Source organism: Vanellus vanellus (assembly GCF_965231255.1).
Source record: "Vanellus vanellus genome assembly, chromosome: Z".
Taxonomy (NCBI): Eukaryota; Metazoa; Chordata; class Aves; order Charadriiformes; family Charadriidae; genus Vanellus; species Vanellus vanellus.
The window spans coordinates 75,702,847-75,726,211 of NC_138908.1; the positions used below are offsets into that span (position 1 = coordinate 75,702,847).

Sequence of the window (23,365 nt, forward strand, 5' to 3'; positions counted from 1 at the left end):
GTTAAAATGTGTTATAAGCTAGTTTGGGATTTATGTTTATGTGTCTCAGATTATCATGGTAAGAGGGCCTGGACTGCCATACTGACTGCTGTCTTTGTCCTTTTTTTCTAGAACAGCGTGATTCAGTGCCGCATCCCCAGATGAAAGTAGCCTGCTTCCACCAACGTTGGCTTTGGATCACGATTTGGACTCTAAAAGTTTTGGAGTTTCTATTATTTATAATTTTAAAAGTATGTTTTCAGACCCTGCACCAAACTTTGGCTGTGGTACTGTGTGCTCCTTCTTTCACTAGTCACTGTCAAAGCTCACATTGATTTCAAAGGAAATACTCAATTCAAACCACGTTTCCAATGCGAGTGCTCTGCATTACGAGGCAGTTCCTAAACTTATGCAATCCAGGTTCACTCTGACACAGCTACATCACTGTCCATTATCTGAGGATCTGGTTGTTTCCAGACGCACTAGCAAACCCATCTCAGTGTGGAATTTTATGTTACAAATATATCACCATGTCTGGACTGAACGAAGGATTGCCAGTTCCTACAACACTCTAATGTATGTAAGTTATTCTCCTGGCTGAAATGTGACCACTGGTTCATGTAAGTAAGACACGAGTGACTGGGCACCAAAGTAGCGTAGGATGTGGCTGTACTACCACTCACTGAGTGTCCAAGTCTTCCCTGCGCTGGATCAGATAAATTCCCCGTGAGTTGGAGCTGGGCCGCAACCAGCAGTGAAGATGGTACGAAGGTCCGTTTGCTGGTCTCTGGAATTGGACCTGCTCTTCCCCAAGAAATGCAGACATCGCCTTAATGGCACCAAAGTAGCTGCTTTATAGAAACATATATTTAAATACTGCTAAGGAGCTTCTTTTGTTTCAGGTCCCCCCTACACACCTGTATACTCTACCAAGCTGCTGTTTCTCTGTACAGAATTTAACTTTAGAAATCCACCTCAACACAATATACATATGCAGTGTCTTGGCTACGTTATTCACAATGTATAAACTGAAATGCTGGTTGTTTTCTTACTGAAGAAAGGTGTATTTATCACTGAGCAATTGTCACCAAGCTTCCAAAAACCAGAAAATGACTAATGACTAATGTTGGTTTATTTAGTTCATGCTGTTTTCCTCCCAAGTTATTATGATTCTTGTAATTCAGGGGTGTTGCTTTCTATCCTGGGATTTGTTGATGTGCATTTCTTTCACGTTGGATCCACACGAATAGTTTCACTCACCCAAATTGTCCACTGAATTCAGCGAGAGCTTTTCTGGCCTCAGGCTGCAAGAGTTGATCTCTGGCATTATTTAAATGATGAGGGTTGGATCATGTTGTTTTTTTTCAATATTACTATACATTCAGGAATCCACAATACCTTTCTCTGTTCAAATACTTATCAATACAAATATCAAAAATCATATACACTGTACAGTCTATTTTTAAGTAAACATTTTTCTCATGAAGAACAGAATCACAATTGGCCTTCAGAGGTTACATTTTCATATGCTATAGATCTACTTTTTTTTTAAAGTGTGTTGTTGCATATTCAGTAATCTGTGAGAAATGCATTCACTTGAAAGTCTTATGAGTGTAAGTAAGTATCAGCGAGGATTTAGCCATTTCATTACCGGAGACCGAATAGCTTTCTCCTTAACAAATTCCTCTTTTACAGAATTGCCATCCCCTGATGCCATGTCGTTCTCTGAAAATATACAAAAATAGAAGTGGATTTAATGAAATTGAGAGAATTAAACATTGTCCTGCAGCAATGTCGCAGGTTTGGGAACACTTCAGAAAAACCTTAGTTGACAGATCTTGCAGGATTCTCCCTGAATGCCTCTAATTATCTAGTTGTAAAAATTCTGCCAATTTATGGCATAAGCCAGATGTATTTTCTAATAGTTTAAGCATAAGGCAGCTGATTTGAGTCCAGTTTCCAGTTCTCACTGTAACACTCCAGTGTGACATGGGACCAAGCAGCACATCCTCAATAGCTACAGCAGTAAATTAAACATGCCTGGAGCTATTCTCTGACTGAGGCCAGCTGGCACGGAATAGCCTGGTGCATGCCACTGAACTCTCTTACTCTCCAAAAAAAAGGTAAAAGATACCCAGTGTGTCTGCTGGAAATGGTCCCTGGCTGACACCGATTCCTGAGCTGTGGCTGAGGTTGTTTGGCAAGGCTAGCTTTGTTGAGACAAAGCATGCCGGCCACCTGCCCTACTGTTTGATCGTGAAGGTGGTCAAGCTGCAATGCACGGGAACATGCTCTGGTACCATTAAATTTCCTAGGGTATATGTAGCCATAATGTTTTTATAAAATATACAGGCCAGAAATGCACCTGTTTAAAATACAGAAGCATTCACAGCTGTTTTGATTCACTGAGGATCTGTCCTAGATGCTACCTCTGAAGACTGCTATTAAATGAACCCTCATGTGACCATCCCATGCAGTACTATGCACAATGTCCCTGGTCTACTTCCAGTGACAGAACTTTGAGGACAAAAATCAGTGTGAAACCTTTGTATGGGTAAAAAACATCATTTGTTTCTGCGGGGTCAGGATCTCATCCTGGCTTGAATCAGACAAGCTGCTAAACGTGGAGGCAGCAGAAGGTTTGGGGCCAAAGGCAAGGGAGGGAGAGGAAAGGGGAGGAGGAACTGATGAAAACAGAGTACCTGGGAAGATTTGGAATATAGGCTAGATACAGAAAAAAGCAAGATAGGATTATTTTTTTCATGTTATTTTAGCACCCTTTATAATAAACAAAACCTGGAAAGGCAAAACAGCACAATCGCATAGAAAAATGAAAAAGGATCAGGACTGGACCATCTTGCAAAGGTTTTTTTAAACATCATTTTACATGTGGTATGAGCATAAGCTGAAGAAGTTTGCTGCTTTCTAAACAGAGGGGGAAAGATAATTCATGTACTAAGTCAGCAAACTCTAGATAGCTTAATATAATAGGAGAAAATCAAAATAAGGCACACAAATGGGGTTGGAGGAGAAATAAAATTCAAATACTTTGGGGTGAAATCCTAGAAAAGCTCCCAGTAAGTCTAGGATTAAATCTCTGATATTTATTTAAAATCTTTACATTTGTATTGATTTTAATTGGTATTTAAATTTAGAGTAAATACTGTTCAGTCAAATATACTTCAGTATCTTAAGGGGAAGAAATTTTAATCCAAACTTTAAAACCTTCAATGATCTCTCCTTCCTGCCTCAAGAATGCTCTAGTTTCTCACACACCATTTTTTAATACTGGGAAGAACTGTTATATGTGTCAGATATAATCTTAAAGGTAAGAACTTATTCCAGATATATTGTGATGAATGACTACAATAAAATATTTTATAAAACAGTTCACTGACATCTGAAAATGTATAAAGCTCTGTCTTCATGGAAAAAAAAAGTATCATTTTTACCATATATTAGATAACAGTAGTAAATGCAACCTAGTGAAATCCTATTGTACACAAAGCAGCTACATGCATCGCGTCTGAACTGACTGATGCAAATCCTAGCATGGCTTCCCATTGCACAGGTGATGTTGTACTGCTAGCGCACACAACAGCTGCAAAGTGTTTCACCCATCTCAGGATTTCAAAATGTTTTTACCTTGTGTCACAGCTCACCTAGTTCCTTGTCTTATGTTAAGGGAGCTGCCAACAAGAAAATAAATGTACCTTGTGTTGTTAGCTGTTTGCACAGCTCCACCAAAGTACGCATCACTTGTGTACAGCATACAGCGTGGTAGTAGATCACATACGAGGTGTTTTCTGCTAAAATCAGCTGCCCCATGAAGTCTTACCTGTGTGTGAAACTATTTTTCGTCGATTTGGAGGCTTTGAAGCAGACAGTTGAAAAAATGGAAACTTCAAACACTTCCCGGTTACTCTGTCACAGATGCCAGAGGGACAGTTGCAGGTTTTCCTGCATTCCATTCCGTAGGTACCATAGGGACACTCTGAAAAAAAGTAATACAGCAAAGCAGTCCTCAGTGATCCAAGTCAGCTGCCAGCACTGTTAATAGCTGGTCTGCTTATATCCTTGAAAGTGAAAAACCTTTGAGTGGAGTCAGCTAAACTTTAACTACAGGATTTCAGCATGCCGACTGCTTGTTACAAGAATTTTCCAGTTTTAACAAACCTTGACCCACATGATATACATAATTTCTTTTTTCTATAACTTATTTACAATATACTATCGATAATCCTTCTCTGAAACATTTGTAGTATTAAAATGCAAATTAAAGACAATATAAATATGCAAGTATATAATTATAGAGGATGTAGTTGAAGGATTAGCATTGGATTTGGAAAAGAAGACTTAAGAAAGTTCCTGAATTCACTATTTGGGCATGTTATTATCTGACCGACATCACTGTCATGATTTAGAGCTGCAATCTTTTGCTGGCACCGGGCACCTTGTGGCCGGGACCACCACAGGTGGGCTCAGTGGAGGCAGCCTCCTCAACCCTGAGGAGCTATCCAGCAAATGCACCCTCAGCCTGGAGAAGCTCCCGGCTCTCGGGGAAGTGCCTTCCCTCCTCTGTGTGACAGCTTCTCAGACAGCAAAGGTCTGCCTTCCCATGGCAGACAGCAAAGAGCTCACCTACATCTCCAGCCTAAAGAGTGAGTATTCTCTAAATGGATCACTGGCACTAAGACAGCTGTGTGGTTATACTGCATCTGGTCAGACACTGCACTGATTCAAATCACCCATCCCTGAGCAAGCTCTTGGAGGAGCACCAAAGGGCAGCTGTCAGGATGGGACCAAATGTTTTTTTTTAAAAAAATTGTCAGGTGCAGAGGATTTGCCCCATCCCATAGCTGACACATATCACCTACTGGATCACATAACTTCCCAATGGGTTTAAACCTGCAGTCACAGTTCTTGTCTTCCTCTGCCTTACAGTTGAACAGGGTACCTTCCCAGAACCATAGCTGGAGATGGATAAAAGGAAAATCCATCTCCAACATCCCCTTTCCAAACCCCCAAACAAGAGATCATCCCAAGAGAAGTTTGGGAAGTCCCAGGAGCAAGGTCTTTATACCAGGCTGTCCTTGCCAACCCAGCATGCATGGTAAACTTAAACAGCAAGTCCTGAAGTGTTTCCAGTTCAACTCCTAAGGGCAGATGAACGACCATTGAGGGTTAGACCAAGGATCCATCCAGCCCAGGGTCCCACAAAACACTTAAGAAAGAAAATGACCATGATAAGCACAAGTGCTACCTCCTCCCTCATATTCTCCCCCATTTTCAGCTCTGGAACCTCCTGAGCCAGACATAGTTTCTGTGCCTATAACACTGAACAACTGGTATATCCTACTCAGTTTGTCCAGTCTCATCTTTAATCAATACCAATATTTAGTTTTGCTATACAGCCTAGGCTATCTGAAAATGAGGCTAATGCCCCAAAATGAAACCAACATTTTACAGTTCTCTGCATGTCCAATGGGTATGTTTTATAAATGAAAAGCACTGGAAAATCAACCAATTCCCTGCTAGGGATGGCACAGTGAATCCCTGAAGCTTGGAGGCTCCCACTGAGCTTCACCATACTCCACTTCCCAAGCAAGGACACTCTTTGATCTGCTGTTTGTCCACATAAAACCAAAATAAAATCCTGCCAAAGCAAAACAGTTTTTGGGTGCACGGTCCTCCTTAAGGGACAAGCTGAGAGCATGCACCACACGGAACATCAATCTGCCTGTTGCAGGTGCTCAGCCACTCAGCCCAGAGAGGTGGGATGCAAAGCCGTGCACAACAGCATGGAAACAAATCTGAGCCCAAAGCACTTGGCTCCATGTGGAATAATCCTGGCATTAATGCTGCTCTTCAGATTTGACAAAAATGAGATCTGAGTCAGTTTTGCTGTTAGACGATGTTTTTCAGCAGGAGACTGCTCCTAAATAAATTGCAAATAGCTCCCAGTGATCTAAGAAAGCAAGAGCATGTTCTTTACTGCAACAGTTATACCTCAGGTTTAGAGGGTGTTTACTAACAAAAGTGCAGGGCACCAGTATTTCTTAGTCTGTTTTGAACAATAATGACTTTGCTACTGAAAATAATATGATGCACTAATATATAATTTATAATACTAAAAGTACTAAAAAAATTGCTCTGAAACATATATTGTCCATATTTTACCCATTTTAGCAATAAGAAATTGAAGAACAGTGGGTTCAGGTCATTTTCCCACAAATTCAAAGTAAACCAGTCATAGGCAACCAGAGAGAATTTAGCCATCCCAACTCTGTGAATTATTACAAACATAGAAGTTATTAAAAAGAGTGAGAGATCTGGTATCATAGCTAGAAATGGATGTATAAAATAACAGTACTTGGCCCCATACTTTGCCTGATAAAATTCACATATGTACAGAGAGATTGTACTATCTCAGAACTGAGATGAAAAAAGAAAAAGAATTAGAAATGACATCTATAATATTTAGTGCAAATAAATATATGGGGAATATAAACCTTAAATACTAATTTCCAACTCTAAGTCAAGATATGGCTTTATTGAAATTAATGAGAGTTTTTCCACTGACTCACTGGAAAAAAAAAAGTTTTACTTGACATTTTCTACAGAGCTTCAGGGACTCAGCTACAGGGATTTAGATCTCATGTCCCTCAGTGTTTCTTTTTTCTCATTTGAAGGGTGCTATTGCAAAGAAATTCTTATGTGGACAGTGAAAAGGATATAATAATTCAAAAGAACTTGTAAAAGAATTATAGGTGGCATCTTGCACTGCAGCAATTTTTAATAAACTGAAGATCAGTCGACTATGTCAGTAAAATGCTTTTCTGGTGGGTGCACCAAAGATATTACCTTTATGCGCAAATTCTTGTCATTAGAAATAAAAGAACTATTTTGGGTTTCACCCTCAAACATGCACATGAAATTGTTTTTAAATACCGATGTAAATAAGTGTATGCTGTATGTGAGTCAGCCTGAATGATTTTTGCAGCATCTGGTCCTAAGTCATTGCTTCATCTGAGGCTATTAATACCCTTGATGTTTAACTGCTAAGACATCTCCATTTTATGGAAGTTATTCAAAGGCATACCTGTACCTACTTACTGGAGTGGTACACGAACACAGGAAAACTCACTGCATTCATACTTTGCAAAACCTTTGTTAAAAATTATTTATTTTAAAAACTATCATCCTTCTTCTTAGTAACTTAATAGTGCCTGTTCTTTTAAAGAGTCTCTTTTTTGCATGGAGTGAGGATAGCTCTTAAATGAAAAATGCCATTATAGTCTATGCATGCAGCATACCTGGAATAACATGAGAATAGTGGCTGGCTACACATCTCTCAGTCAACTCCTGTTCTGTCATTCCCGTCTTTCAGGCAGGAGGGTCTCTGTTTGCCTCCCCTGCCCACATACCTAGGGTAGCTGAGTAACTCAAAGGCAGGACTGAATTAAACACGACAATGTCTCCAGATGCTCAAACCGTGCTGTTATCTCCATCTCCCAGTCCCCAGAGAGAGCACCTGGTCCCTGGGCAGGCAGCTGGAAGTACCCGAGGGAACCTCACCCCAGGGAGAGCCCAGCAGGGGCAGGGACTCTGTGACAAGGTTGGACTCACAGGATTAAAGTCTTTGCAATTTATAGAAAGCCACCCACCAAATCAGCGGAAGGATCAGGACTAGTGCCTGGGTCTCCCAAGTCCCAATCAAAAATCTCATCTACGAGCACACCACATCCGTATTTCCTCACACACGTCCCCAGGTCTAAACAGCATTCTCATATTAATAACCCTGTCCTGCCTACATGTAACACCTTTTAATACCAGCAGGTATTTTTCACTTTCTTCTTGTCTAAGGGCTCAGCTGGAAAAATACCATTTCAGATCTTTCAAGCAGGAGGCAAGCTCTATATGTAGGTTGCTGCCAAATTGCCACAATGGGTGCATGCAAAGTGAATATTGTTACCTTTGCAGATACCAAATTCATCACCAAAGTCATCCTCCTCTGTGTAAAACTGGCACTTCAGCCCAGGACCACACTTGACACCATCCATACCCGAGACCGTACGATAGCAAGTCTCCCCCAGAGCAGCTGCACACACTCTGCAACAGCCACAGTCATCCAGCACTGTTCGCTTACAGCGCAAGGTACTTTTGCATGCGTTACTGTCACAGGGCTCGGGACAATCTACTGCGTATTTCGCACTCCAAGCAGTTCCAGCGTGCGCGGGCATCAGGAGGAGTGTGAGAAACAGGAAGCCCTTCATGTCTTGCAGGGGTAAACGCTCCATTCCAAAGAGCAGGCTTTAATGCTCAGCCTGCTGGTGCCTTGTGCCGAGGGAAGCAGCGGTACAGAATCCAAAGTGGTAGCTGCACACATCAGCCTACAAGTTTATGAGCTTTATACAGTGTGTTGCCCACATGCTGCACCGTCGTCAGCTTCCTCAATCCGGCAGCGCTGCTCCTGCCAGCCTCCCTTGTTTCAGTTTATGAAATCCAGGATGAAGGTTGGATTAGCACTCTGCTGCCATCCAGGAATTGAAAAGCCTGAGCTGATGTAATCTGTTATGTTTAGTTGGTTGTTTTGCATGAGGACTAAAAACTCTCTCACATCCGTCTCAAATGCTCAAGGACGTCTGCCAAAGGAAAAAAAAAAAGAAAAAAAAAAGAAAAACACACACACACACAAAAAAAAGAGTAGGTTGCATACCTTCCTGCAGGACAGGGATCGCTCTAACACTGGGCACACTGCTGACAGGACAGCTCTGCCCTGCTAACACAGCTCATGTGGCCAGAAGAAAATCACACTGAATCATCTCACTGCTGAAAGAATAATCTTTAAAAGAATAAATCTTTGCCTTCCCCTTCGAGGGGATGTGGACAGTTACTTTAAGGAACAAAGTGAGATCATGCCATTTAACAGCCAAGCTCGGATGTTTCTGTTGTGTTTTTCCTGCCTGCATCGAAATGGTACTTTTAAATCAGTATTTAGGTGGAGATGAATTCAACATTTCACTCAAAGATTACTGCAAGAACTAAAAACAGGTCAGACAGAAACCAGCATTTTGTGGGATCTTCCACAGGAAGTTCAGGAATATGATCAGTGAGCTGACCCTGACCTCACAACCAAAGGGGGAAATCCCCATCCATCACCAGCACAGTTTGCACAGCCTTAATGTGAATCCAGAGGGGCTGATTCTCCTCCCCTTTACACCGCTTCTATCCTGATCTAACTCTGTGAGATGCCCTGATGTTGCTTTTCAATGAAAGCAGTGTAAATAAACAGAAAAGTCTCAACTTCCCCCCTCTTAGACTTTATTCACACTGCCAGAGCCTTGACAAGAAACAGCAAACAACCGAAGAGTTCAGTGAAACAGATGAGCCACTAGAGAGATGGAAATTTCTGCTCTAAAGGAAGATCTACAGGAAAAGAAAAGAGGAATAAAGCTAGCCATAAATAAATCTCTGAATACCAAAAGTTGCTGCCACTGCAGTCAGTGGGAACTGAATCAACCTAAACTTGTATGTGACCAGCTTGCATTTGGGAATCCTGTGTCTTGAGTGGGCTGAGGACACATTGCCAGTGGGCTGCCAAGTAAGATGAAGAGCTACACTGGAAATACAGGAGAGCAGGAAAGCCTTTTCTTCATGAATGCAAATGTGAATTGATAGATCCAAAACAAAATGCTTAGCTATTCTCTCTTGTGAAGAAGATGAGGCAACCAACATACTGTATGTTGTATTTGGGTAGGCTATTCATATACTTCTGGTATATGTGGGTATAAGAACCTGGGTAGGGTAGGATAGGATAGGATAGGATAGGATAGGATAGCATAGCATAGCATAGCATAGCATAGCATAGCATAGCATAGCATAGCATAAAGAGAAGAGAAGCGCAGAGAAGCAAAGAGAAAAGAGAAGAGAAGAGAAGAGAAGAGAAGAGAAGAGAAGAGAAGAGAAGAGAAGAGAAGAGAAGAGAAGAGAAGAGAAGAGAAGAGAAGAGAAGAGAAGAGAAGAGAAGAGAAGAGAAGAGAAGAGAAGAGAAGAGAAGAGAAGGGAGAACCTATTATGTTTAACACATTTCAAAGGGAGACTACACTTGGACAAGTAGTTGCAGGCATCCATCTTATACAGTATATAATTACTCAAAATACAGTTCTAATCACAGTTGCCAGCTGGCAGATGTTTACATGTACTAGCTCATGTTTTCACATGTAATCTTGGACCAATCAGTGAATTTAAAGTGTAAAAATTAAAGCATTAGGTTGAAATCTCATATAAACTGACAAAGTGCTATTGATAGCCGTGAGGTGACAGCAATTAGCATTAGTAGACAACTTCATCTTCAAAATCTAATGCAACTGTCCTCTGGGAAGTGAAAGGAGTACTTCAAACATGGAAGTGAAGATTGCAAATAAAATCTGAGGAGGAACAAAAGTGCAAGGTTATAATGAGCAGGTAAATTAGAAATGGATGTGCTATCCCCGACCTCATCACAACTACAACATGGCAAAAGCCGGTTTTTAAAAGAAAACCCAACACTCCCCTGTAATTCACAGGCCAGCAGAGTAATGTAAACCACTTCCCATTTCTACTGGTATTAGCATCAACTAAAATTGACGTTGGTTTATATTAATAGGTCAGGCTATAACCTGTGGGGCTCAGGAGCCTATGTAAACCCCACTGGGCGGTCCCCTTGTGGGAGAGAGATGCTAAGTTTGATCAGAGGGCCCAGGAGCAGAGCTAAGGGCAGTAATCATTTCAGTTCCCCAGCCAAATCTGCTTGCAAGGGCAAAACAGCGCAAAGAAGCAGGTTGCATACTTAATGCATGAGACTTCACAGGTCTGCAGCAGTAAGGAGCAGGAAGTCTCTCTTAAGTCTGTCCCTTAAGTCTCACTTAAGTTAATTCACACCTGCCCTTAAATTCATACCTGCGTGCTCCCTCAGAGGAGATAACAGAGGAGCATGCAAACCCATCCACACATGCACTTAGGAGTTTATGCCTGGTAGTAAACATCAGCAGATAAAATCCTGTTCTGTAAATATATTTAGGAAACATTCCCTGTATAAAACACCAAACAAGATCTGAAAGGGCTGCATTTCATGTTTGGGTTTCTCACAGGGAAAGTGTCCTAGGGAGATGATAAATAAAAAAATTACACACAGATGTGGTGAGGAAAAGAAATCGTAAAAGAAATCAGCACACTCCCCTAGCAACTAGCCAATATTATTTGGAATAAGATGGAAACTCTATTCTGTGCTTGGAGCTAGAAGCCAAAGTAAATTATTACAATGGATCAAAAAATACATGTCATGGAAGAAAACAATATGAACAGATAGTGGTCTGGCTTATACGTGAGTATCACAAAGGAAATAATGATACTATGATCTTCCACACCGTCCACTGATTAATTAGTGAAATAAATCCAATGTTGCTCCCTCTGGTTTTAATGTTTCTTTGTTGTTTTACCTGTTGAATCCATTAAGCTTTTCTTTCCAGCTTTACAGCTTGATCCTGTAAAGCCCTGAACTAAGCCCTCCCTTGAAAATTGTTGCACTGTGAATTAATGAAGCTTCCCCAGCTATCAACAGCAGAAAAATTGGCACCATTATTTAACTTGGGGTATAAATGTGCTTTAAATGTGGAAGATTTTCTGGATCAGATCAGATCGGTGCTAATTATTTTTTTTTCCAAATTTACAGTATAAATTGTCTTGGTGCCAGTTTACATCATAATTACATCACTGTATATAATGTTTGGCATTCCTTCTACAAGCAGAAGAGGTTTCAACCCTTAGGTTCAATGCTTCACAGGGAACTGAGCAATCACTAGTTTAGTATCAGTGAGCTGTGAACTGTGTTTCCAGCTGAATACTTCAGAGCACAGATTTTCTAGTTCTTTTGCAAATAATCCATTTCTCAAGCAAAAGGAGCTTGTGTGGGGCTCTTGAGGTTGTATTTATGCCCCCTGAAAAGTTTGATCCCACCTGTTAAAGATCCCCATGAAATGACATACCTCATGATACATGATTAATCTGTGCAGATAGATGGGAGCAGTCTATTCATTAGGCCAATACTTAAAGGGTTTGCTCATTTTACTCTTTAGATAGAGAGACCATAATTCACTTCCAGTTCTTCTGAACTTAAGCATTCTGGCCACTGTCATTATCCAGTCTTTTGAACATGTAAAGTTGGGATAAGCAGGAAGCATTAATATCTCTTTAAACATAGGAAAAGCTTTAATGCATGACCCTTGCTGCTCATTTCCAAAAGGCAGTCCCTAAACTAAAAATATGTTACCGTACATTCCTGAATGATCCAACCTTTTCCCAGGCTTCCTTTACAAAAAGCCATAAGCACAATGCTATATGAGAAGCAAAGATTCAAAGGGAAACACCGAAAGGAAGCTGAGCTGCAAAGTCCAAAATGAAAAGCCAGAAATAGGAAGTAAATGATAAGAATCAGGAAAGTGAGATAGCGGCAAGGACTCCCCTTTGTATGATTTCTTTTCTTGTATCTTTTCAATGAATTGCTAATTACTCTTTGTTTCAACTGTAACATGGCAACTCAGCTTCACTCTGGTAAAAATAGATGCTTTGGGACATTTCCTACTTGCTGAAGGCAAAAGGTGTTTACATCCTTTCTCCAGGCAGACCAGGTGCTACACAGAGAACTGGGTAGGCTGGCTACCTATGCACAGACCGCAGGAGCAGAAAAGACTCGATATGGTAGTATGTGCCATAGCTTGTTCAGACCATATTAAAAATATACTTGCCCGTAACTCCACATACAAATATGTGGCATGTCCAGTCTGGGAGCTGGAAGCCAAACTGACTGCACATAACTTCTACTCTGAGTTTCCTCCCTCAGACCTGTGGCCATACAAATGGAGCTGGACACCTTTCAGGTCTGTGCTGCTGAGTCCACACGGCACAGTGCTGTTCCTTGATGGGTTACAGTTGTGGCCTGGCTCTGACTGAAGGATCTCTGCACTGTGCCATCTCAGTACAATGTGGCTATTCCCAGTGATTTTATAAACACTGCAATGATCTGCATGAGCAGAAGTCACTCAATTAATTCATGAATCAAGTCAAATAAGTCTGCTGTGCTTGGAGAAGATGTTCAAGAGACAAAAAAAAAACCCTCACAGAGTGGTAGAAATGCTCTACTACATGCCAACTGGGGTCAATTTTCTCCAAGGCAGGCTAGTTTGGGTTTGCAACACACAATAAATAGGTAGTTGATATAAGTGGGGGAAAATGATGAAAAAACAGGTTGTGATTTTGTCATGCTGAAGTCTTTTTTTTACTACTTCAAATCATCTACATTTCCAGATGAAGAAAGGAGTTTCAGTGACCAAGACCTCTAAGATCTATATTAGTTTCTTAAAAGTGTAAGAAAGTCACATACCTTCTCTGTACTTCAGAAAATTTACTTTTCTGAATACAATTATAAACTTGACTGATCACTCACAACCCAAACCAATGCTCTGCTTTCACACACCACCACCTTATCAATAGTTTTGTCGGTAGCTGTTTCTTTTGTGAGACCTCTAGGTCCTAGGAATCTAAATCACCCTGATTAAAACAACATCACGTTGGGCTCGTGTGTTGACCTGCTTGAGGGTAGCAGGGCCCTACAGAGGGATCTGGACAGGTTGGATCAATGGGCTGAGGCCAATGGTATGACATTCAACAAGGCCAAGTGCGGGGTCCTGCACTTGGGTCACAACAACCCCATGCAGTGCTACAGGCTTGGGGAAGAGTGGCTGGAAAGCTGCCTGGCAGAAAAGGACCTGGGGGTGTTGGTGGACAGCTGGCTGAATATGAGCCAGCAGTGTGCCCAGGTGGCCAAGAAGGCCAACAGCATCCTGGCCTGTATCAGGAATAGTGTGGTGAGCAGGACTAGGACAGTGATCATCCCCCTGTACTTGGCACTGGTGAGGCCCCGCCTCGAATACTGTGTTCAGTTTTGGGCCCCTCACCACAAGAAAGACATTGAGGTGCTGGAACATGTCCAAAGAGCAACAAAGTTGGCGAAGGGTGTGGAGGACAAGCCCTGTGAGGAGCAGCAGAGGGAACTGGTGTTATTTATCCTGGAGAAAAGGAGGCTGAGGGGAGACCTTATTGCTCCCCACAACTACCTGAAAGGAGGTTGTAGAGAGGTGGGGATTGGTCTCTTCTCCCAAGCAACAAGTGATAGGACAAGAGGAAACAGGAAAATTTCTTCACAGAAAGCATTGTCAAGCATTGGAACAGGCTGCCCAGGTCAGTGGTGGAGTCGCCATCCCTGGAGATGTTTAAAAGACGTGTAGATGTGGCACTCAGGGACATGGTTTAGTGGAGGACTTGGCAGTATCAGGCTTACAGTTGGACTCAATGATCTTAAAGGTCTTTTCCAACCTAAACAATTCTATGATTTTATATGTCCTTTCTACATGGAAAAATGTCTCCACTATTTTTCACACTTACTGATTTTCAGCCACTTGAGAAGAAAAAAGAAAAAGTCTCAGGAATGATCTTCAAACATTTGGTTTCTTTATCAATAAAAGAAAAGAAGATGTGAATAATGGTTCTTTATACGTTCTACTTAGGTGCTCAGGTGCATATATTCTGCCCATATAGAACACAGTTTTAATCCTGAGATAACGTGAAAGATACTTTGTCTCTCCCTATTTGACATAATTAACGGACGTAGGAATACCCACTCATTCCTCTATTGTCATGCAGCCTATGCTCTCAGTAGCTCTTCTCTGCAGAAGTAGAATAAAGCATATTAGACTGGAACAAGCATTTTCATTAGTTTTGTCATGATATAAACAATTACACAACAGTTAATAAAATGAATTTTCTCCTTTCTCTATGCAATGTGAGTCGTAATTGTACTCTGACTCTGTCAGTTCCTGATAACAAAGCCAAATTCCCATTTGAGAAATGTTTATTCTTGATACCTGTGCAGAATCTTAAAGTGCACCATTTGGTTTTCAAATCCTAGGTATACATTTTAGAATCAAATATTTTAGGATTGGGGGGGAGTATCCTGTTACTTGCAACTCAAGACGATTTTGATCTCTGTTCTTTAAGGAAAAAAAAGGTGATACCTCTATATACACTTATGGGAACAGAACCATATCTTAAGTATTAATGTGATTTCTACTTTTCTGTACTAACACATTTTTGAAAACCTTGTTACAATTAAGCTATTGTCTTACATTTCTGCAAAAGTTTTCGCTATGCTTTATATATAGTTTAGACTTGACTAAGTAGCTATTTCCTGTAATGAATGACAAAGCTATTAAAAGCTCAGTCCTTGTTGTACTCCATGGGTTACTAAAAAGAAAATCTGCAGTCATATGTGTGAAGTGTGTTGAGTTTGGGTTAGGTGTCCTCATGAGCTAATATTTCCATGTATTCTTTGCAATATCGCCAGGATAATAACCTTTCCATTGGCAGAGAAAAAACAATTTGAACTAATTCATTTAGATAAGCAAAATGATCAAATTTATACCAATCATCATTTTTCTTTAAGAAGAAATCTCTCTTCTTTTTCAAAAGTACCCATCTTTGAAGCATAAACACTTTCCAGAATAATTAGATGATCCCAGAAAGGCCATAAGAGGACTTCAGCATCTCCTAGGTGATAAAACTTCGGTAAAGAGCCAGCCAAAGGCCAAAAGGAGTAAGAACACCAACGGGAACTATTAAAGAATTTTCCATAGTGTTACACACACTTTCTTTCCTTGGGATGAGTGACTGTTTTAAAATATCCTGGCTTTTCTCTACCACACAATCTCTCCAGCTCACCCTTAGTCCTTGTTACACTATTTTTCTTCTCTGCTGACATTTTCATCTCTTCATTTAAACATCCTCTCTCTCTCTCTGATTTATATGCAGCTTTATTCTTCGCAAGTCTACTTATACCATGCACAAAAAGTGCCCTAAAAATAAGAGTGAAACAAGACTGTATCCCTTCAGTCCATCTTTATGGCTTTCTCTTGTCCACAGTCCTCACACTCTGTCCATCTTGTCTATCCAGACTGAAGCCTCTTTGTGATTTTGGGCTAACTAGTGGAGAGTCTTCTTCAAGGAGACTTTTGACAGTTGGTCTTCAGGCATTACCATGCTATATGCAATTGGTACCTACTTTAGTGAACAGGTTTGGACACAAATTGAATGAATATCGTGGCTTCCATGAAAAGCGACAACAGTCAAGGTGTCTCAGAACAATGCACTTGGAGGTATCTAGCACAGGTCCATTTGTTTCCCCACGGTGTCAACAGGAATTTCATGCACACACATGCTTCTTACATCCTTTGTCCATATGGCTGTATTTTCAAATATTTGATTTTTTTTTATTGGGTTCACATACTTTGGTGAACGTTGGCACCAATGACAAAAATGCTTTACCACTTATTTCAATGGGTCCAGGATTTCACACAATACTTTTAATGTGTTATGATCTTCTCTGCTGTAAAGAAACCAAAACTAGTTCAAAGCTTTTTGTGGTTTTTTTTTTTTTTCACTCAAAGTAAGGAAAGGAATGTTTGCAAGCAAGCTCTAATTAGGAAGCAATGAGGGGTAACAGCTGCAAGTTGCCTGTGATAAGTTTGTTTTTCATTAAGCAACAAAACTGCCAGAAAGTGTAGATTATAAGCCATAAACCTAAAAACAACCTAATCACTTCCAAATCTATTTTAGCTCACATCTCATTATTTTCAGCTTTCTTAATACACTGCTAAAAGAGAAGATGTCTTATAGCTAAGCAGTCACAAGTGTAAAACACAACCTTGTGTTCTTACTCAGAGATTTGATAATTTACATGCATTTATATCCATTCAGCATATTTGAGAGAATGACATAAAATCTGGTGAGTTGTACTGCTTTTTTATTTTATTCATCGATCAACTGTAATGATTTGATCAAAAACTTGATGTTAATTTTCAGTGATTTAATCAAATGCCTGGAGCTTAATCCTTTAAGACAAATGCCTGAATAAAAAATTCAGTAAATTATTCAAAGCTGCAGCTATTTTCCCAAATTTTGAATCTGACAGGCTGAGTATGTGATTTCTCCATACTGGCATATTCTTCTCTTTTGCCTTATCTTCTGAATTGCCATAGACTGACCATGGGTTATTTTAGATGTTTTCTGTCCCTGATAGAATAAACTGTTTAAGAAAGCAGAATTTCTGAAATAGCTCACAATCAGATATACTTTCATAGATTAATTAACTAAAATCAGATGGTCAATGCTCAGCCCCCAGTCCTATGTTCTGTTTGCCCCTGATGCTGTATTATGGATCCTCTTCACTGTGCCAGGGGTTGGCCTCTAATTTCATACCCTATGAATGCTGGCCAGGTGCTGGGAAAGTATCTCATCCTGCCTGTCAAAAAGCAGCAAAGGGGTCCAAGAGGAAGGTCAGCTACAGATGGTTGTTGACAGTAGGAAACAGCCCCCAAAGCTGCGGTACATAAGATATTCCCTCATGTGAATCTCATGAGGCCAGTTAGGCCAGAATTGGGCAATAGTATCTTCAGTTCTGGCTTTAGTGGCTTTTTCTGTTTCATAAAATGAAAAGAAAGCATTGGTAGTAAACAAATAAATCTGTTTTCTACAACCAACACAGGGGGAAAGGATTTTTTTGTTTGTCTATTGCCTAAGATAAGTGCCTGAAACAGGACTTACAAACCACTGTCTGTGCCCACTGAAAACCACCCAGAGTCACCAGCAGTGTTTGGCTAGGCAGATGAACACTGCCTGGAATGGCAAAACTGGAATCAAGCACCATGAAAAGGAAAAAAACTCAACCCAACACAGCTGGGGGAATAACAAAACCTTCTGAAAACCACTGTCCCAAGTATAAATATCAAAGCTGGTAACCATTACTGTGACCCTGACTTCTGTAACTCGGTATAGGACCAACAAGGGGAGGGAAAGAAGCCTGGAAGAGAAACACTTTAAATATCTGGTTAGAATTGAGTCTATTTCTTGCATTATCTTATCACCAGCTGTGCTCTTACCTTGTGCAGATACTCTCAATATTTCTGCATAATGAAGCCAAGACCACCTGGTAAGATCAACACCATTGTTCATAAGACAGAACACGAAATTGACTTTGTTTAATAATTCAGGGCTCTGATGTGCAGTCCATGTCAAATCTCACTGTGGTGCTGCCCGGCTGATTGCTGCTGCAGCAGGCTCATTTCACAGATCCATAAACTAATTCACAGGGCAGCAAGTTAACTCAAACTACCCATTTCTGGTCCTCGAGGAGCACAAACACCGCTGTCCTTGGGCTACCGAGATGATAAATTCTGAAGTTGGTGTACCTTGAATCACGAGCGCTGTAGCACCCTGTATTACACTTCTAAGCACACTTATGTTCTCATATACTCGTGTTTTAGTGTAGAGGCATCCACAAGAAAACTTGCAGTTACAACCCATCCCTTTGAAATATTGCAGGAAGAAAACGAACTACACAGCAGTATTAAGTAGTTTATCTTCTGTCTCCGCGTGTGTTAGATCTTCAGTGCTGCAAGTATAGTTGCTGCCTCCACATTATTTTTTTTCATTATGATGTGGATTGTACATAGCAGGAATTCAATGACAAGATTTGGCTGGACCACCTCGGAAGATGGAGCCTCTCACAATCCCCAGTGAAAGGAAGCAGTGCAAGTTTCTCCACATGGCTTTATCAGCATGCCTTGAAGCCTCAGTTCAGAGAATAATTGGGTGCTCTGTGTGACCATTTGCTACTTGAACTCTGCTAAAACCAGTGCTAGGACAGGACTGTGGCTTTTGGCACAGGATGTGCATGCCCCCGAGTTTAATCAGTGAGAGCCACATCACTGTCAGTGTGATCCATTGCCATTTGAAAATGTCAGGGCTTTCGCAAACACAGTAGTCCAGAGCTCCCCCTTCTTTTCATGCAGCTGCTTTAATCTGGTACCACGGGGGCTGAAAAGATGCATGATAGGGCTTTGGTTATGACAGCTTGAGATACAGATGAGATACAGAAACCTGTACACTACATCCTGATAGGTAACATCCTCTACATGCTTTCAAGATAATCTAAACCAACAACCATGTGCCGTGTATTCATTTAAATGGAAATAGTTAATTAAATACTAGACTAGGATTTTTTTATGACAGTAGTGATTAACAGTGATTAAAGTGACATTTATTTTTTTCATTTACTGATGTTCTCACTGTTTTAATTTTTCCTTATCTTAATTTTGCGTGTGCCTGCAGAGAGGCTTGATATGTTTTGTGAGTTTGTGTTAATAGGGCAAAGCTTCTTGCTTTTTACAAACAAATGTACATAAGAATGAACCTTGGAAACTCTGTTGTTTATACATTGAATCTAATCTGTGCCTTCGGAACTAGCTAAGATCTGTAAGTTTCTGTTCTATTTTTCATTAAGATAAAGGCTCTTTTGCTCATCTTTCTGTGGTTTCCTCTTTGTCACGACAAGGATGTGGCTCTTCTCACAGCTTTTAGACTGGATGACTTATGAAATTAGTGGCTGACTTTGAATGCACGTTTCACAACTCATTTCAATGGCTTTGAAGCAACCTGTGCCACGTTTAATTTAACTGAATTACAGTTAACCTACTTGCAATGTGCTAGATATGGATTATTAAATATTATTAGTCAATCCAGAAAGAGCTTCATCAGATGATTGTGAGGTAATAAAGATATTGGGATGGAGGTGTCCGAACTATCTCCCAGATCATTAATGAGATGAAGATAAATTTTGGAAACTAGTAAATCATAATTAAAAGATGTAACAGACATATTCAAATTACTTGTTGTAATTTATCTGACTATAGTGAACTGACCTATTCAGACTTTGAAAGAGTCTTCCAAGTTTATCTTTATTTCTCTTTGGCAAGTATCCAAGAAAATTATCTTGAAAATCTGATGGCTTTCTTTGTTTTAATTCTGTTTTCTAAATGTTTCTTCCTGATGCCAGACTGAGTTGCCCAAAAGGAAGGTTACTTTTACAGCTTGCTAGATGGCAGGCGGTTCTGTAGTCAGAAGATAAAACAGACTTTGACTAGGAGTTGTGGAGGCAATCCATGCTCCAAACATATTACTGCACTTTCAGGAAACAACAGTTGTTGGCAATAGATAATGCCACCCTCTGTACTGAGAACTAGAAGTTTGTTTAAAAAAAAAAAAAAAAAGATTCCCACATTGAACATACAGTGCATTAGATGTACAGCCAAAACAAGTACAAAACATCAGGCACTACTGCCCAGTACAAGGACAGAAAGAACGCAAGGACTAAAGCTAACTGGCATCTGCATCCCTGTGTGATGTGTGAATACGAGTTGCCAGCCCCCTCTGTCGGACAGAGAGCCACCAGCCATATGTCAGCACTGTACACTCTACGTCAGCACCATACGTGGCATGTCATTGCCCTATGTCATGTTTTTGCATAGCCCGGTCAGCCTCAGAGTCTGCTTTCTGTGCCCGAATATGACTGTATGACAGGTGACGAGCAACTTAGACTTCTCAGCAAATAATCCTTAAGAAATATTGCTTACCTGAAAGACCTCAGTAAAAACAAGAGATAGATGCAAATGTCTGACAGAGAAGTCAACTTTGCAGAGACCAAGCTGCAAAGTGCAAGCATAGATAGGATCCCAGCCCCAGCCAAGGGCAGAATGATTCCTGGGCAGAACTCCTTTAATCCACTCAGAAATTTCCAGTGGAGATGAAAACAGATAGTATGGGAGAGCTGGTCTAGTACAAGAAGCCAGTATTTGGAAACTTGGAGGTAAATGTGCAAGGGGACACCTCACAGGTACCTAGAGATTAGTGTTGAGATGTGACAGGTTTAAAGAGACATGACTAGACTTCTCTTACTGAAGGGAAGTGGAATTGCAAATGCTGTGCTGGAAACAACTGCAATCTATAGTAAACTCCGCCACAAGCTGCTGAGTATGAGCTCCTCTCAGTCTAGTAAGAATGCGTTTCTAGCTTAATTTTGTCAGGCTTTGTGGGTGTCTGTTACTGTGAAACTGTAACGTACCTGGGGCTACTGCCTGTGGCTTTTCTGCTTTCAGCTCAGTTCTGAGAACCGGCCCAGCAGTGATTTCAGCAGTGAGTGACACCAGTGGCCACCTTGTTTAGCCAACGCTCACCCTTCCCTGGACTTTTGCCTCCCCCAGCTGCAGAACCGGTCATCCTTCCACTGTGTGCTTTCATGAGTGCTAATAAAATGCAGAATTGTGGGGCATTTTGCAGCCCCACTGCAAAACTCCTACCACGCTCCCTGGCCCAGACTGCCCCTTACCCAGAGAGGTGGATAGGCAGGCACTCTCTCAAAACACGGGGATTTCAACGCTAGTAAAGACTTCCCTCCTGTTGCATGTGGATAGAATAAAGACTCTGCATGCCTCAGTGTGGACAGAAAATGAGTCTAGGTTACTGCTCGGCTCGCTGCTCCTGCACCTCCCTGGGGACAGGCCAAGGCCAGGTGAGGTCATCGGGGGTAGGCCCGGCTCAGTGGGACCCATGGCGGGCAGGGCCAGGCCAAGGGGAGCTGGAGACCGGCCTCGCCGTGGCATCGCTGGGGCAGGGGCTGATGCCTGCAGGGGTTGACATGGGTCTTGGGCTGTGGGCAGGTTTGGGGGGGAGAGCTGGGGGGTAGGCAGGGTCAGTCGGGCCTGGTGGTGCCCTGGGAGCCTGGCAGCAATGTCCTTCCACCTGCTACAACACCCATGAAAGAAAAACAGATGCTGTAAATGAAGTAATCAAAGGATGACACAAACACAAAGTACGGTATCTGAACTGGAACTAACCTGCTGGGTTATGGTTTCCAGACTATATCACTCATTATTTCCCATCAGTGACTGAGATACAGCCACTGTTCACCTAAACAAAGCAAGTGAAAACTTTGGCTCTGACAGGTTAAACAAAAATTAGTTGTCATTGGACTGTGGGGTGTGAAAAGCCTCCTGTGGGACGGACGGAAGGCTATCCTTGCTGTCATTTACCTTACAAAGGGTAAAAGGGGCTAATTTGTGTTTGCAACAACCTCTGAGACCCCCAGCTGAAAAGTGTTTACAGAAGTTCATTATTCTTTCCACTTTTATATCGCTTCCACTTCCCCCCCTCCCCCCCCCCGTTTTTCACAGTTTCTGTGTTCCAGGCCTGAGCCAATTCTCTCTCAGTGCCATCTCTAAAGATCTTCCCATCACCTTCAGTGGGAACTGGATCAAGCCCCCATGCTCCACATCGGTGGGTTTTATTGCACCATGGCCGACTACCACCCCAGCTTCACAGTGCCCATTTGCTCCGTTATCTGCATAGCCCCTGTGAGACAGGGCTTGCTCTGCTCAGCGCAGTGATACAGCTGCTGGTCAATAATCAAGGCCAGTATGCTGATGAGTTGGAGTTATTTATTCATGCGTTTGCAATGTCCCAAAGTGTACAGTGTTCGGTACATATTAATGCAAAAAACAAAGAAGCAGAGAAATCCAGCAGATGGTCACTTCTAAACTGTTGGCAAAAAAAGACCTTGAGAAAATTTAGAAGATAATGGGAACACACCAAGCTAACCACAGGCTTCTTCAGAAACACAGCAGGTCCTTCTGTTAGCAGAGGTCTGTTGAAATCCATAGCAAAATTCCTGTTTGTTTTGACAGATGTTACATAAGCAATGTGTTAGAGAAGTGTAATTACTCCCATTGCAATCAGTATTTATACTTTTTTCAACAGACCATTCACTGAAAGGGTGAGATCATGAACCAAGCTGTGAGAAGATAGGATTTTGTTGATTTGATCACCAAAAAAAAAAAGGAAAAAAAATCCAGGAAAAAAAAGACAAAAGGAAATTATTTTTTTCTCTCTCATAATGGAAGATCAATTGGAAAAATGTTTATCTATTTAATACTTTAACTCTTTGAAAATGAATTTAGTTTAATAAATATTCAGTAATAGAGAATTTAAGTATTTGGTTTTGAACAATGTCACAGTGAAATATTTGAACATGTAAAGCTTTTGTTCTGTTTTTTCTCATTCAGCAGACATATTCACTATCAGTCTGAAATCGAATTTTTCTGTAAGTACACATTCAAAAAAGTCACCTTATCCCAGGCACAATTAATAAGGTGAGCAGTATTTTCCCATCACACTAAGTAGGGTGAAGTCCAAAACAAATTGTATTACCTAAGAGGCAGTTTCCTACTAAACATGAGTAAACATGCTATCTGTACAAAAAGGAATATTTTGAACTGTTCTCATATAGCTGTGGCGGTGTTAGTAAAGCTGTAAAGCTGGGAGGTAGTTTTTAAAGGTGGCACACTAAAGCAGTAGCACCTGGTTCTAATAAACAGCACTATGTATTAAAATTGTCTTGCCTATC

The 23,365-nt window shown here is 41.0% G+C and overlaps 1 protein-coding gene across 2 annotated transcripts; it reads right to left on the reverse strand.

The window, feature by feature from the left end:
• Positions 1-1,603: 1,603 nt before the first annotated feature.
• Positions 1,604-8,279, reverse strand: ESM1 (endothelial cell specific molecule 1; the record flags this gene model as incomplete). 2 transcript variants are annotated; one of them, XM_082497893.1, is made up of 3 exons in its annotated part: positions 1,604-1,704; positions 3,818-3,973; positions 7,955-8,279. In XM_082497893.1, the coding sequence occupies 3 exons, from the start codon at positions 8,277-8,279 to the stop codon at positions 1,604-1,606; spliced, it is 582 nt and encodes a 193-aa protein (XP_082354019.1). The 2 variants fall into 2 exon arrangements, with proteins under 2 accessions (XP_082354019.1, XP_082354020.1); XM_082497894.1 differs by lacking the exon at positions 3,818-3,973 and having other exon boundaries at positions 7,955-8,255.
• Between the last annotated feature and the right edge of the window lie 15,086 nt (positions 8,280-23,365).